Source organism: Talpa europaea (genome assembly GCF_964194135.1).
Source record: "Talpa europaea genome assembly, chromosome: X".
NCBI classification, from domain to species: domain Eukaryota; kingdom Metazoa; phylum Chordata; class Mammalia; order Eulipotyphla; family Talpidae; genus Talpa; species Talpa europaea.
This window is the reverse complement of record NC_140081.1, coordinates 95,166,806-95,181,111: the sequence shown is the minus strand read 5'-3', so window position 1 is coordinate 95,181,111 and position 14,306 is coordinate 95,166,806. Positions and strand designations below refer to the sequence as shown.

Here is a 14,306-nt window from a genome sequence, read left to right as displayed (position 1 = left end):
CGCGCCCCCGGCCGCACGCGCGCTGCCCCCGCCGCGCGCGACGCGGGAGCCTGTCGGCCGAGTCCCTCCCGCCTGAGGCGCCGAGAGCCGGGCTGAGCCTGGGTGGCCGCGTGCGTGGCCCTGGCGGCGGCTGTGCGCGGGGTTCGCAGGTGCATCTCGGGCAGATGGGTGGTTTGGGGGCGCCTGCAGGCGGGCGCTGTGCCGGGGGAGGGCGGCAGATCTAGGCCTGGGGCCGGTGGGGGGTGCCTCTGGGTGCTGTGGGTGGGGGTGCATGGAACCTTCTGGCAGTTGGCCAAGTGCCGCTGAGGCTGAGTCGTGTAGACGCCGAAAGGGGGGCGTCTGGGTGCTGAACCCCGTGGGGCTGTCAGTGTGGGGGTGCTGGGCCCTGCCGGGTATGTGGTGGGGGTCGGTGTCTGTGGAGGCCTGCTGGGAGGCAGCGTTGCTGGGAGTGAGGCCCTGGGCCGTGGGGGAGGGGCGAGCGGTGGGGGGTGCGCACTCTGGCCGGTCGCAGTGAGGCGGTGGCTGTCGCTGAGGGTGGCTGGGTCCTCTGCCTGCCCCAGACATGCTGCTGATCAAGAAACAGACGGAGGACATCAGCAGCGTCTATGAGATCCGAGAGAAGCTCGGCTCGTGAGTGTGCGTGAGTGTGAGCCTGCGTGTGGCAGCCAGTTGATGTGTGTGAGATGGCAGATGGGTGGGTGTAACGGGGTGTCAGTGAGTGTGTGTAAAATGGGGTGTGGACGTGTGGCGTGTGTCATCAAAGGTGTGCCAGTGAGTGTGTGAGATGGGTGTGAACAAATGAGAGTGTCAGTGAAAGTGTGCGCCAGTGATTGTGAGTGTGGCTGGCGTGGGGGATGGGCGTCATGGGTGTGGGGCTTCCCCCTTCACTTGGGGCCAGTCGCCCGCTGGCCCCTCTCCTCTGTGCCCCTCCCTTCCCGCCTGACTCCTCTCGCAGGGGCGCCTTCTCTGAGGTAGTGCTCGCCCAGGAGCGGGGCTCCTCACACCTTGTGGCCCTCAAGTGCATCCCCAAGAAGGCGCTTCGAGGCAAGGAGGCCCTGGTGGAGAACGAGATCGCCGTGCTCCGAAGGTGCAGGGGCCAGGCCCGGCCCAGTGGGGTGTCCCGCCCCTTCCCCTGCCTCCTTGGTGCCCCCAGGAAGGCCGGACCTGGGGCTCCACCTTGCCGGGTGCGGTGGGGACAGCCTGTGCTGCGGGAGGGGCAGGGCTGGGGGGAAGAGAGGGCCGAGAGCCCCCTGACCTTCTCCACCCTCACGGGGGGTGGGGACAGCGAGGCCGGCCGATACCCACGAAGGGCTGTTTCCTGCCGTTGCAGGGTCAGCCACCCCAACATCGTGGCCCTGGAAGACGTCCACGAGAGTCCTTCCCACCTCTACCTGGCGATGGAGCTGTGAGGAGGGGGCGGGCTGGGGGCGGTGCTGGCAGCGAGTGGGAACCCAGGCGCCCGGGTCAGCTGAGCCCCGCTTCCCCAGGGTGACGGGGGGCGAGCTGTTCGACCGCATCATGGAGCGCGGCTCCTACACAGAGAAGGACGCCAGCCACCTGGTGGGCCAGGTCCTTGGCGCTGTGTCCTACCTGCACAGCCTGGGCATCGTGCACCGCGACCTCAAGGTGCCCGCCCTCCCTTCCGCAGCCCGCCCCCCTCCCTGGGCACCGTGGCCTACGGCCCGCGGGCCCCAGCCTGGGCTGACGGCTGTTTTCTCTGGCGCCCACCGTGTGTCACAGCCCGAAAACCTCCTGTATGCCACGCCCTTCGAGGACTCCAAGATCATGGTCTCCGACTTTGGTCTTTCCAAAATCCAGGCTGGCAACATGCTGGGCACCGCCTGTGGGACCCCGGGCTATGTGGGTAAGTGAGGGGGCGCTCTGAGACTTGCTGGGGTCGGGGCGCCAGGGGACACGGCGGAGCCGTGGGGCCGAGGCAGGGCAGGCACGCGCAGCACTGAGGCCGGCGTGCTCGGCGCGGGCGCGTCTGTCTGTCTCTGGCCCCCAGCCCCGGAGCTCTTGGAGCAGAAACCCTACGGGAAGGCCGTAGATTTGTGGGCCCTGGGTGTCATCTCCTACATCCTGTGAGTGACTGCTGCAAGGCTCCTCTCCTCCTGCCTGCTCCCTGCTGGGTTGGGGAGGGTTGGACAGCTGAGTGATTCATCTGTGGGTGCCAGGCTGTGTGGCTACCCCCCTTTCTACGACGAGAGCGACCCCGAGCTCTTCAGCCAGATCCTGAGGGCCAGCTACGAGTTTGACTCCCCCTTTTGGGATGACATCTCAGAATCAGGTGAACTTGAGGCTGCCCCTGGCCCGGGCGGGCCTGTGCTGACGGGGAGCGGGCCCCGGCGGCGCTCACCTGGCCTCCTTGCTCTAGCCAAAGATTTCATCCGGCACCTCTTGGAGCGAGACCCCCAGAAGCGGTTCACCTGCCAGCAGGCCTTACAGCATCTTTGGTGAGTGAGACCCGCCTGTGCTGACCGGGGGGCGGAGGGGCCTGTGCTCAGAGACAGCCCCCCTTGCTGAGCCCCAGCCCCCCTAGGATCTCTGGGGACGCGGCCTTCGACAAGGACATCCTGGGCTCCGTCAGCGAGCAGATCCAGAGGAACTTCGCCCGGACCCACTGGAAGGTGAGCGCGGAGAGTGCCAGCCCGGCCACGCGCTCCCCTGCCTCAGAGCAGTGGCCTGGGCTGCCCACGGCCTGCTGGTCTTTGAAGCCTCGGGACAGGGCCTGGCGGAGCCCGACACCGCTCTCTGCCTGCAGCGAGCCTTCAACGCCACCTCCTTCCTGCGCCACATCCGTAAGTTGGGGCAGAGCCCTGAGGGCGAGGAGGCCTCGCATCGAAGGATGACCAGCCACAGCCACCCGGGCTTCCCGGCCAGCCAGCCCTCCACGTGGTGACGCCCAGGTGGGTGAGATGGGGGCGCGCCTCCAGGAGCTTACAGGCGGGGGGGGGGACTGCACTGGGCCAAGGCTGAGCAGGGAAGACCCCGCTGAGCTGAGGGCCGGGAGCACAGCCGGGAGGGACCAGGGTTCCCATGGGAGCTGGTGACTTGGGGGGCCCTTGCTGAGAATCTCAACTCCAAGCTGGGGGTGCAGGGCAGGCGGGGGTGTTCCTGACTGCCCCCTTTTCCTGTGCTTGTCTCTTCTCCACCCCAGGAAGATGGCAAGGCCGAGTGGATTGACCTCCACATTCCCCCCCCCCCGAACCTTTCAGTCCCCTCCCTTCGCCCCCCGCCCCCGAACCCCCAGGGTGGCCTCTGCTGGAGAGTGAGACTCGTGGGTGTGGCACAAGGCGCTGGGGCGGGCAGGTGGCCCCGTGTGCCCCCCAGGTTCTGTCCTAGCCCGGGGGTGGAGGCATTCGCAGGGGCTCTCCCACCTGTGGCCGCCACACCTCCAGAGCCCCAGAGGCGCCACACCTCCGTGGCCCGTTCTTCCCGCGCGCTCCGCTGTGCTTCGCTGACTGTGGGTGATCACTTGTGTCGTGGCCCTCCAGCCCCCCTTCCCCTCCCTGCTTTCCCCTAATCAATAAAGACAGACAGAGCAAAGGCTGCCAGTGAGCAGGGGAGGGGAGGGCAGGGGCGGGGAGGAGTGCAGAGGGGTGGGTGGCACCGAGGAGACAGGCCCTCTGCCCGCGGGCTCCAGCGCGCCACCCAGCCTGCCGCTCCCTCTGATCAGGGCAGACAAGCTCCCTGTTGTCCACGAGCTTCCTGTCCCCGCCCCACAAAGTGCCAACAAGAGGCAGCCCAGCGAAGAGCCTCTGCCACCCTGTTGTTGACCAGCCGTGGCCCTGGCGCCCAGGGATTGAATGGAAGCGATTCAGGCCAGCAGAGTGGTGGGCCGTTCCGGTCACTGCCCCGGGGTGAGTGGGGCCCCAGTGTCGCAGGGAGGGACCAGAGCTCCAAGCGGTCTCCTCCGATTTTCTGATTTTCCGCTTCCCGCCTGTGGCAGTGGCCAGACTGGGAGCCTTTCCAGGGCTGCCTTCAGTGCCAGGAGAGGGCGCCACAGGGCGCTTTGGAATCACCAGAGCCAGGCTAGAGGCAACCCCAGCGGGGTGCTTGTGGCTTCTGCTCTGAGGACAGCCCTCTGGGTGTGTGTGGCCCCTGCCCCTTTGTGCCCCCATTCTGGGCAGCGCGGGACTCCACACTCCTGCCCTGCTGGGTCTTTCTCCCACCCAGGGAACACCCCTTGGGCTGTTCCTCAGCCCCAGCCAGGGGTGACGGCGCACCCTCAGCTCTGCGCAAGCTGGCCACCCTTCCGCCCCGGCGAGGCCCAGCCCCTCCGCCCTCCGCACTGCTGCCCCCCGCCCCAGAGCATGATTGAGAAGGCCCCTTTCCTTGGCCACCTTTGAGACTCGAAGGGAGACAACAGGGCCCAAGCCCGGGCGGGGGAGAGCGACGAGAGCAGACCCGCTGCCTCCCTTGCTGGCCCACCCACTGGTTCCCTTGCGTGGTGCGCGGCTTTCTCCCCCCAGCTTCCTCCACCCCATGCACAACCCCACAGAGTCCCAGCAGCTTCCTCCTCCGCCCCAGGTACCCCGCTCCAGGCTCAGCGTGACGCAGCCCAGCCAGCATGCCTGCGGCCCTTTCTCCATTCACAGTTCAGGGCCCTCAGGATCCAGAGTCCTGGGGACGTCTCAACAGCTCAAGTCCCTCGATGACATGTCCCCCCCACCTTAGCTCCCTGCTTAGGGCCTTGCCATCCCCAGGGTCCCACCACCTTGGCAGGGCAGGCTCTTTGCCATCTGTGAGTCGCTCCCTCGGGACCCCAGCACACTTGCTGCTGTTCTGCCCACCGAGCACGATTGGGCCCTACTCCATGCCAGGCGCTGAGCCCAGCAGATGAAGTGCTGGCCTCGGGAGGAGGCGGCCCTGTCGTGGGGGGCGGTTCTTTGGTGATAAGAACGTCCTGTAGGGGAAAGCAGTGTGCTGGCTGCTCAGGGGCCTGTGAGCAGGTGGGCCAGAGCCAGCCTTCCAGAAGAACTGGCAGTTCCAGTCCAGGGCTGCACCAGATTATTGCTGCAGAGTCGGGGACCCAGCCCCAACACTGGCTGCAGTTTGGCCTCCGACCAGCAGGCGGAGCCATGGTCACGTCTTTCAACGTTCATCAGCCACCCTTGTTCCTTCACCACCTGGGCAAGGGCTCAAAACCACCCACCTCCATTGTCCCCCCAAATCCAGCCTGGGTACGTCTGTACTTGGGGGCAAGGTTCAGCCCTGCCCATCTAGGGGTGGGGCGAGAGGGCATTCCCCAGGCCAGGCAGAGATGGCGTTCCTCCTTTATCCCTCAAGCCCTTAGCACGGGGGCGGTGTGGGCGAGCAAAGCTTGCTTGCTTAGGCCTTGGGGTGTGCGGCCAGGAGGCAGAAGGGACTGGTTCAGTCAAAGGCAAGAGATGGAGGGAGATGGAGAGGTTGCTGGGAGGGGTTCAGTGTGAGAACATTTTGGGTGCAGGGCTCAGCAGGTGCTCAGGTGCCCAGGGCTCTGCGGGAGGGTGCGGCCCGGGCCTGTCTCAGTGCCACCCCTGGAGGTGTCATCGCCAGCGAGGGCTGTCATGGGTCTGGTGAGGTGCTGAGCCTGGGTTGGTTGACAAACTCACGGAGTGCCAGTCAGGTGGCAGACACAGGGCGGAAGAGAGGGGCAGCCTGGGGCATCACGAGAGGAAGGTGTCTCTTGTCTGGCCCACAGGGGCTGGTCACGCACGCTGGGTGGGCAGGAGTTCTGGGGAAACAGCTTGTGTGGCCACGTGCAGGGTGTGGTGCGCTTGGAGTCCTGGGAGCTGTAGGAGCCAGTGGGGGGTGTGGGGCTGGGGAGTGAAGGGGAGGGGGGCCCTGGGTGGATCGTGTGCCTTTGGGGAAACATTTTCAAAGGGAGGTCCTGTGGGGGCGCACTTGCTTTTGGACTTTGTGAGTGTGAGGGCCCTGAGGGAAGCAGGCCCTCTCCCTGCGAGCGTGGGCATGGGAGGGTGTGGGTCTGCCGATGGCTTTGCCACCGCCAGCCCTGCTCTGACCTTCCACTCCCCACTGTTGTTGTCACCACTTGGCCTGTGGGAAACTGAGGCACAGAGCGGCCAGGTAACTGGGCCAAGGGGGCACAGTCCTGTGCTCCACCTTCCCACCTGCCTCATGCAAGTGAACAGGGCTTGTTGGGGGCTGGGGAGGGCCCCCAATACTCTTCTCTTTTCAAGTGTCAACTGTCAGTGTGACAACGAGCAAGAACGGCCGGCTCCGGAGCCCTGTCCCAGGTTTGAGTTTGGGCCTCACAGGTGGTTTCATTGCCTCTGTCATCCTCTGTGCCCCAACTTTTTTACTGTTCCTGTAAAGCAGGGACCTGGGTGATCTTTCCACAGTGGCAGAGGGGGACCCTAGAGAGATGCCACCAGAGTTTAATGTGAAGGGGCACCAGGAAGTGGGGCAGGCCTGGTGGCCAGGGGCGAGGGGGGCAGGAAAGAGATGCGCCCTGTGGGAGGCCGCTGAAGCAGAAAGGTGGGGGTGGTGGCTGTGGGCTGATGGGGAGTTGTGAGGGCGTCAACCCAGGAGAGAAACAGGCCTTTGCTGGAGATGAGGGGGGGTCGGTCAGGCCCCCTGCCAGGACTCATAGCTGAGTTCCTTCCTGCCAGCCACTCTGTGGGCACATCACAACTCCGTCTGCCACCCCCACGTCTCCACCCAGGCTGCAGGTGTGGGCGCTGGAGAAATAACAGCCTGCTTTGCTCGAATGAGCGTGGTTATAAGCAGTGGCCAGAGGTTGGCCTGGAAAGTGCATTCTCAAGAGGACACGGGGGAGACACCGGGGTGGGAGGCAGGTTTTCACTGTAAGAGACTTTTTCAATATTTGGGGCCCGTGCGTGCCCCTCTCCATCAACATAAAAGCCTCGCCTCTGGCCCTTTTCCTGAGCCCCCTCGGAACTTGATGGCTCCTTGCCCTGGGGAGCCAAGTGCTACCTTCCAGGCTGCCCTGAGTAAAAGCCCAGTCGCTTTTTGTCACCTTGTGCTTCTTTCACTACGGCTTCCCGCCATTTTTTTTTAATTAATTTATTTAAGATTTATTTATTTATTTATACAAGCACTGGGGACAGTCAGAAGCGCGGGAGGGTGAGAGGATCCACCAGAGCCAGAGCGGGGAGCAGAGCAGGCAGAAGGACCGAAGGACACTGCTGAGGGGAGCAGCGGGCGGCAGGAGAGGTCTGCTGTGCAATGTGGGACCCTCCTCCGGTGGCCGGGGAGCAGCCGGGGATTGAACCGGCGCTGCAGAGGCTGCGGGCAGCTTCCCAGCCCAGCGCTCAACCACTGCGCTACCAGGGGAGGCCCTTCCCGCCGTTTTGAGTCGCGCATTGGGCGCAGGCGGGTCTGGGCTGTATCTCAGGTAAGTTGCATGAGAGGCAGTGACGCGCCCGGTGCTGCTCGCGCGCTCCGTCGCGCGCTCCGTCTCAGGCCAGTGCCACACGGGACTCCCTCCGATCGCCCTGCCTGGCCTGTCTTCCTCGGCCCTTTTCCTTGCAAACTTCACGTTGGTTTGCAGTTGGTGTGAGACGCTCGCGCCACAAACTCGCTCTTTCCGATGCACACCTCAGTGCTTTCTGTCCTGCTCAGTGGGCCCCTGCCCCGCGCCCTTTGCCTCGGGGACTTCCTCCTCTGACATCTCGCGTGTGGGCTGTGGGGCCGGGGGTCTGCTGCTCACGCGGCAGAGGCGCTGCAGGCCTCGCGCCGCTCCTGAGGGCCCCTCGGGCCAGGCATGTTCCGCTGCATGCTCAGGTCACCTCTCCTGCCTCTCTGTGCACCCTCAGGGGCCTCTGCACGCTTCTGCCTTCTTGCTGTGGCAGGGAGCGCTGCTGTGAGCTTCGCGCACGACTTGGTGTGTGGATGTGTTTTCAGATGTCTTGAGTTTATCCCTAGAAGCGGGGTTTCTGGGTCCTGTGGTAACTCCCCGTTTACCTTTTGAAGAAAATGCCAAACTTTCCCCCCAGGTGACCACACCCCTTTGCGTCCCCACCAACAAAGCAGGAGGCTGCCGATCTTGCCGCCCCGCGAGGCCAGTAGTCATGAGCAGCGTTGCCACCTCGTGGCTGAATTGGCATCTCTCTGTGGTGTCCAATCGCTCTGCCGTGATGTTCGGCGCCCTTTTGAGTGCTTATTGGTCACTCCTGCATATTGTTTGGAAAAATTTCTATTCAAAACTTTTGTCCATTTGCTAATTGGGCTATTTGTCTTTTTCTCATTGCGCTGTGAGAGTCCTTGGTATATTCTGGATACATTCCTTGTCAGGTACGTGATCCACAGTATTTTCTCTGGGCAGGAGCTGTCTTTTCACTTTTTCTTCATGGCATTCTTGGATGAGCAAGCTTGCAATATTGTTGAAGTCCAATTTATCTAACCTTCCTGAGGTTGCTTTGGCTTTTGGTGCTGTATCTAAGAAACCATTGCTCCATCCGGGCCATACAGATTTACGATTATATTTTCTTCGGAGTGATTTAGCACTTACATTTAAGTTTTTGTCCATTTAGGCTCAATTTTTGTATAAGGTGTGAAATCAGGATCTAACTTCATTCTTTTCTTGTGGCTTCCAATATTATGTCCTAGGACCACCTGTTCAAAAGTCTGTTTCTTCCCCGTGCCGCTGTCCTGGCACCCTTGTCAAAAGTCATTGAACTGTAAACCTAAGTCTCCCGGCCTCTCGGTTCTACTCCATTGATCTCTGTGTTACCGAGCACCGGGCTCCCTACCCAACATGCATAGCCCAGACTTTTAGGACACCAGGGCTTTGAGAAAAGAAAAAAACTTTGGTGTGAATTGCTTGGCAAGGAGACAGGGACGAAGTCAAATCTGCCTCTGCAGATTAGAAAGGGAATGAAGTCACCCGCTTTTGGTGGCCTGGAGTGGACAGCGAGGGAGTTACATCCTGCTGGCTGAGGGTGAAGACATGTGGACTTGGCTGCTGCTCGTTGGTGGGTTACAGGTGCTTCCCGCATGGACAAGGAGGAAGAAGTCTCCTTCAGATCAATGGGGTTGGGGGCCTCCTCACCTCTGGGATGCCCCCCCTTCTTTGTGTCTCTCTGCTCCAACCAGTCTTGCAGCTCAGCTTGAGTTCAGTCGGTAACAGACATTGCTGTGTCTGTTAAAACAAATCTCAGAGAAAAGCTTGGATATGTTTTTGGCTTTTGTGCTTTAGGGTTGAAAAGCCCCGCCACACAGGCCTCGCTGTCCTGATCAGTGTGCCTTCGTGATATGTTTTGAAGTCAGAAAGGGGAGATCCTCCAACTTTGTTCTTTCCAAGATTGTTTTGGCTATTCTGTGTTCCGTGCATTTTCATGTGATGAACTGGTCAATTTCTGCAAATAAAATGCAGCTGGGACTTTGGTACAGATTGTTGAATCTGTAGATAAATTGGAGGGTCTTATGGACTGAATGTTTATGCCCCCCCCCCGCCCCGCCTCAATTCTCAATTCACAAGCTGTCCCTAAGTGACTGTATTTGGAAATTTGGAAATGGGAAGTAATTAAGGTTAGATGAGACCTTAAGCATGGGGCCCTGGGCCGATAGGATGAGTGTCCTTATAAGAAGAGACGCCGGAGGGCTTGCTCACTCACCCTCCTCTACACACACAATGAGGGAAGGCTCTCTGAGCTCCCACCAGAAACTGAGTTGGTCAGAGCTTTGACCTTGGACTTCTAGCTTCCAGAAGTGTGAGAAAATAAATTTCCTTTCTTTAAGTCACTCAGTATGGTATTTTGTTATGGCAGCCTAAGCAGACCAATGCAGGGAGAACTGCCATTTTTTTTTTTTAAGATTTATTTATTTTTATTTATTTATTTGTTTGTTTATTTATTTATTTATACAAGCACTGGGTACAGTTAGAAGCGTGGGAGGGTGAGAGAATTCACCAGAGCCAGAGTGGGGAGCAGAATAGGCAGACTGACGAAACACAATGCTGAGGGGAGCAGCGGGCGGCAGAAGAGGTCTGCAGCCATGTGGGACCCTCCTCCGGTGGCCGGGATGCAGCCGGGGATCGAACTGGCGCTGCAGAGGCTGCAGGCAGCTTCGCAACCCAGCGCTCAACCGCTGTGCCACTGGGGAGGCCCAAGAACTGCCATTTTAAAACAATATTGTCCTCCAGTCTATGCACATGGGATATCATACAATTATTTAGGTTTTCTTTAATTTCTTTCAACAATCTTTTAATGTTTTCAGTATATACAACTTGCACTTCTAATTTCCCTTATAATTTTTTCTTTGACTTGTAGTCTTCAGTTTATTGTTCAATTTCCAAATATTTCTGAATTTCCTAGGTTTCTTTTATAATTTTAATTTAATTTTTAAGAATTTGAATTTAATTTTTAAAAATTCTTATTTTAATTTTTAAGAATTATTTTGTATCATTGCAATCCTTTTAGAGGTATTGAGACTTGTCTCATGGCCTAGGTTATGGTCTGTCCTGGAGAACGTTCCGTAAATATTTGAAAAGAGAGAGTATCCTTCAGTTGCTAAGTGGAGTGTTCTCTAGATTTAAGTTAGGTCAAATTTATTGATAGTGATGTTCGAGTTTTCTATATCCTTACTGATTTTCTTTCTAGATTTATCAATTATTAAAAGTGGGGGTGTTGAAATCTCCAAATCTGTCAAAGTTGAATAGTGCTTTCTTTTAATTCTGTCAATTTTGTCTTCACGTATTTTTGGTCACATTGTTAAATACAGATATGCTTATAGTTATTATATCTTCCTGCTGTATCCACCCTTTTTTCATTATGAAATGTCCTTTTTTTCTAATAATGTATTTTTGTCCTAAAGTCTATTTTATCTGATGTTAATATAGCCACTCCAGCTCTCTTATCGTTATTGTTTGGATGATGTGTATTTTTCTATCAATTTATATTCAATCTATTTGTGCCTTTGAATCTAAGGTTCATCTCTTATAAACGATATGTATTTAGTCAAATCTAGCTTTTTAGAATCCTTCATATTTGATTGGGGTGGTTAGACCGTGAACATTTAATGCAGTGAATGATATGCTTGGATTTACATTTGCCATTTTGCTATTTGTTTTCTGTATATCTCCTGTCATTTTTCTTCTTTTCTTCTTCCTTGACCACCTCCGTTTGTGTTCAATATTTTTTAGTGTATCATTTAATACACTAAATCCTCTGTTGATTTCTTAACTGTGCATTTTTTTATTGCAATCACATTACAATATGCATCTTAACTAATCACAATCTACTTCATACTAGTACTCACTGTTAATGTCAGGTATGTTTCATCTACATAGCCAACAATTTAGTATCTTAGCTTTTGCCTTATATATATTTTTTGTCTTTTGAAGGAGTTTTGAGAGTAAATGAAGAAAAATATGCTGAGGGACTTTTATATGCCATTCCACTGGCTTTTGGCCTCCATTGTTTCTGATGAGAAGTTAACTGTTAATTTTATTGTGGATCCCTTATACCTTGGTAATTTCTCTTCTATTGCTTCCAAAATTGTCTATCTTTGACTTTCAACAGTTTCGCTGTGAAGTGTCTGTGGCTAGTTCTCTATGTGTACTTACTTGGGGTTCATCAAATTTCTGGGATAAGATTAATATTTCTCATAAAATTTTGAGCATTTCTTCAAATATTTATTCTGCCCCTTCTCTCTCTCTTCTTCTTCAGTACCTCCATCTCACACACACACACACACACACACACACACACACACACACACACACACATTATTTATGTATACAAGAACTGGGGTGTCGGCCAGAGGTGCAGGGGGTGAGAAGATTCACCAGAGAGAGAGATCCAGCACACATATTTTAATGTGCTTGATGTTCTTCCACAGGACTCTGAGGCTCAATCATTTTTCTCTTTTTCAGATTAGAAAACTTATATTGATCTATCTTCAAGTTCACTAATAGTTTCTCTGACATCTTGAACCTGCTGTTGAATTCTGTGGAGAAATTTTTTTTTTTCCTGTGGAGAATTTTTTTTTTTGGATTTTTTTTTCTTTTATAGAGGCATGTTTTATTTATTTATTTATTTGTTTGTTCATTTGTTTTGTTTATACATGCACTGGGCACAGTCAGAAGCGCGGGAGGGTGAGAGAATTCACCAGAGCCAGAGCGGGGAGCAGAGCAGGCAGAAGGACCGAAGGACACTGCTGAGGGGAGCAGCGGGCGGCAGGAGAGGTCTGCGCGCCATGTGGGACCCTCCTCCAGTGGCCGGGTTGCAACCGGCGCTGCAGAGGCTGCGGGCAGCTTCGCAACCCAGCGCTCAACCGCTGCGCCACCGGGGAAGCCCCCTGTGGAGAATTTTTAACTTCAGTTATTCTACTCTTCATCTCCATGATGCACATTTAGCTATTTTTTCCCCTAATATCTATCGCCTTATTGAGAATTTCTTATTTGTTTATTCATTGTTGTCGTATTTTCCTTCAACTCTTTAAACATAGCTCTTTTTTAGTACTTCGAATATATTTCTAATAGTTCCTTTGAACTCTTTTTAAAAAAAGATTTATTTTTATTTATTTATGCCTATAAGAGCTGGGTACTGGCCAGAGGTGCAGGAGTGAGAGGATCCACCAGAGACAAAGGGGGGAGCAGAACAGGCAGACTGGCGAAACACACTGCTGAGGGGAGCAGCGGGAGACAGGAGGGGTCTGCTGCGCCCTTTGGGCAGCTCCCTGGCCACCGCTGCCCGGATCGGATCGAACTCAGGCGATAGCTCCATAGCGCTGAGAATTTAACATCTGCACCACCAGGGAGGCCCTGCTTCGAACTCTTCAGCTGCTAATTCCCACATCATGGAACGCTCAGAGACAGTTTTTAGAGATTGCTTTCCTGAGTGTGGGTTATTTTGTCTTTTCTTTGCTTGAACTTTTTGTTGTTGGAAATTGAACATTTTGGGTAAGTCCAGCATTTTGGGTTCTGATATTCACTTTCCCCATGTTTTTGCTGTGATTTTTCTTTTTTTCTTGTGACTTGTTTATTTCTTTGTTGTATAACTTTTCTGGACCAAACCTGTGAAGTTATTACCCCTGTGGTGTGCAGTCACTAGTATTTCTGCTCAGTTTAAAAAATATTTTAGTTAAAAATTTTAAAGCTGGTTCCCTAGCGGCTGCCCCTGTGTCTTCCTACCTTAGTGCTTATCCGATCACTGCACAGAAACTGCTCAAGCATCTGGAGGAGTAAGACTTCTGTACTCTTCTGATGGCCATATGTCGTAGGGGAGTTCTTTCCATGTTCAGACAATTTCCAGGTCTGCCCTCTGTTTTCTTCCCACTGGGCCATTTTGAATCTCCTCTATACATGTGATAGCCTCAAGGGAGTCCAGAAGAGCATAGCTTGGGGCTACGCTAAGAATGTGCTTGCCCCAACCACATTCATAACTTCAGCCTCTGAGAGCGAAGCTATTGGCCTCCCATGCTGTCTTGACCCTTAGAAGTCACTTCCACGGGTGATTGCACTGATTACAGGCATTGCCTGCCACTACCAGTTGAGTCTCTCTCACACCAAGGCAGAGAAGCTGCTTTTCTTCATTGTCCTGGCAGAAATTCCATGCCGACCAAGTTGGAAGGGCTAGGAGCCACTGTAGGTCAGGGTGCCAGAGATTTCCATTACTTTTATGCCAATTCAGCTTCTTGGTTTATTCTATACCTTTGGTTGGTTTCCAGATCAAAAAGTTGTTTTTGTCAATTTTGTCCAGTTTTAGACTTGCTTTTTAGGGAGATTATCAATATCTTACTTGGGTGTCGCTGGAAGTACTGCCTTTTTGATCTTTTTGCCTCATCCTAGCATTTAGTATCTCATATAATTATAGCTGGAAAAACCCTGTATTTAACTGGAGAATCTAGTCTATTTCTTTTGCTTATTGATGTTTGGATTAATTTCTGAAGTCTTATTTTTTACTTTCCAATGTTTCTGTTTCTCTATTTCCCTGTTTTGGTTTCTTTTGGATTGAGATCTTTCTCATTTGATATTTTCCCTTTACTAGTTTGGAAATAGTACACTATTGCCTTAGTAGCTACTCTAGAAAATGTATCTTAGCAAAGCTTAAAGCTGTTCAGTTCTGACACGGCAGTGAGGGAATCACTCAAGTACGGACTCACCCTTCTGCCATACGCAACTGGAAACTTAGCAACATACATGAATCAAGTATTTTCAGATGGTGGAGTCATAAATTAGACCCTGTGGTACCTGAAAGAAAGGAAATAAAGCAGGCAAACCCCACCACCCATCATTTCTGACAGAGGTGGAAGAAACATAAAATGTGACCTGTAATGATACAAAACAGCCAATAAAAACAGGCCCAGCAGAGTTCCAGGAGCTGGTCCCACATGTG

At 54.5% G+C, this 14,306-nt stretch overlaps 1 protein-coding gene across 1 annotated transcript; it reads left to right on the top strand.

Moving 5' to 3' along the window:
* Positions 1-3,546, top strand: PNCK (pregnancy up-regulated nonubiquitous CaM kinase). Its single transcript, XM_084258865.1, has 12 exons — positions 1-149; positions 561-630; positions 956-1,087; positions 1,331-1,405; positions 1,488-1,626; positions 1,741-1,864; positions 2,009-2,084; positions 2,178-2,290; positions 2,378-2,456; positions 2,543-2,630; positions 2,765-2,909; positions 3,161-3,546. The coding sequence occupies exons 2-11, from the start codon at positions 563-565 to the stop codon at positions 2,900-2,902; spliced, it is 1,032 nt and encodes a 343-aa protein (XP_084114991.1). The 5' UTR covers positions 1-149; positions 561-562; the 3' UTR covers positions 2,903-2,909; positions 3,161-3,546.
* The last annotated feature ends 10,760 nt before the right edge of the window (positions 3,547-14,306 follow it).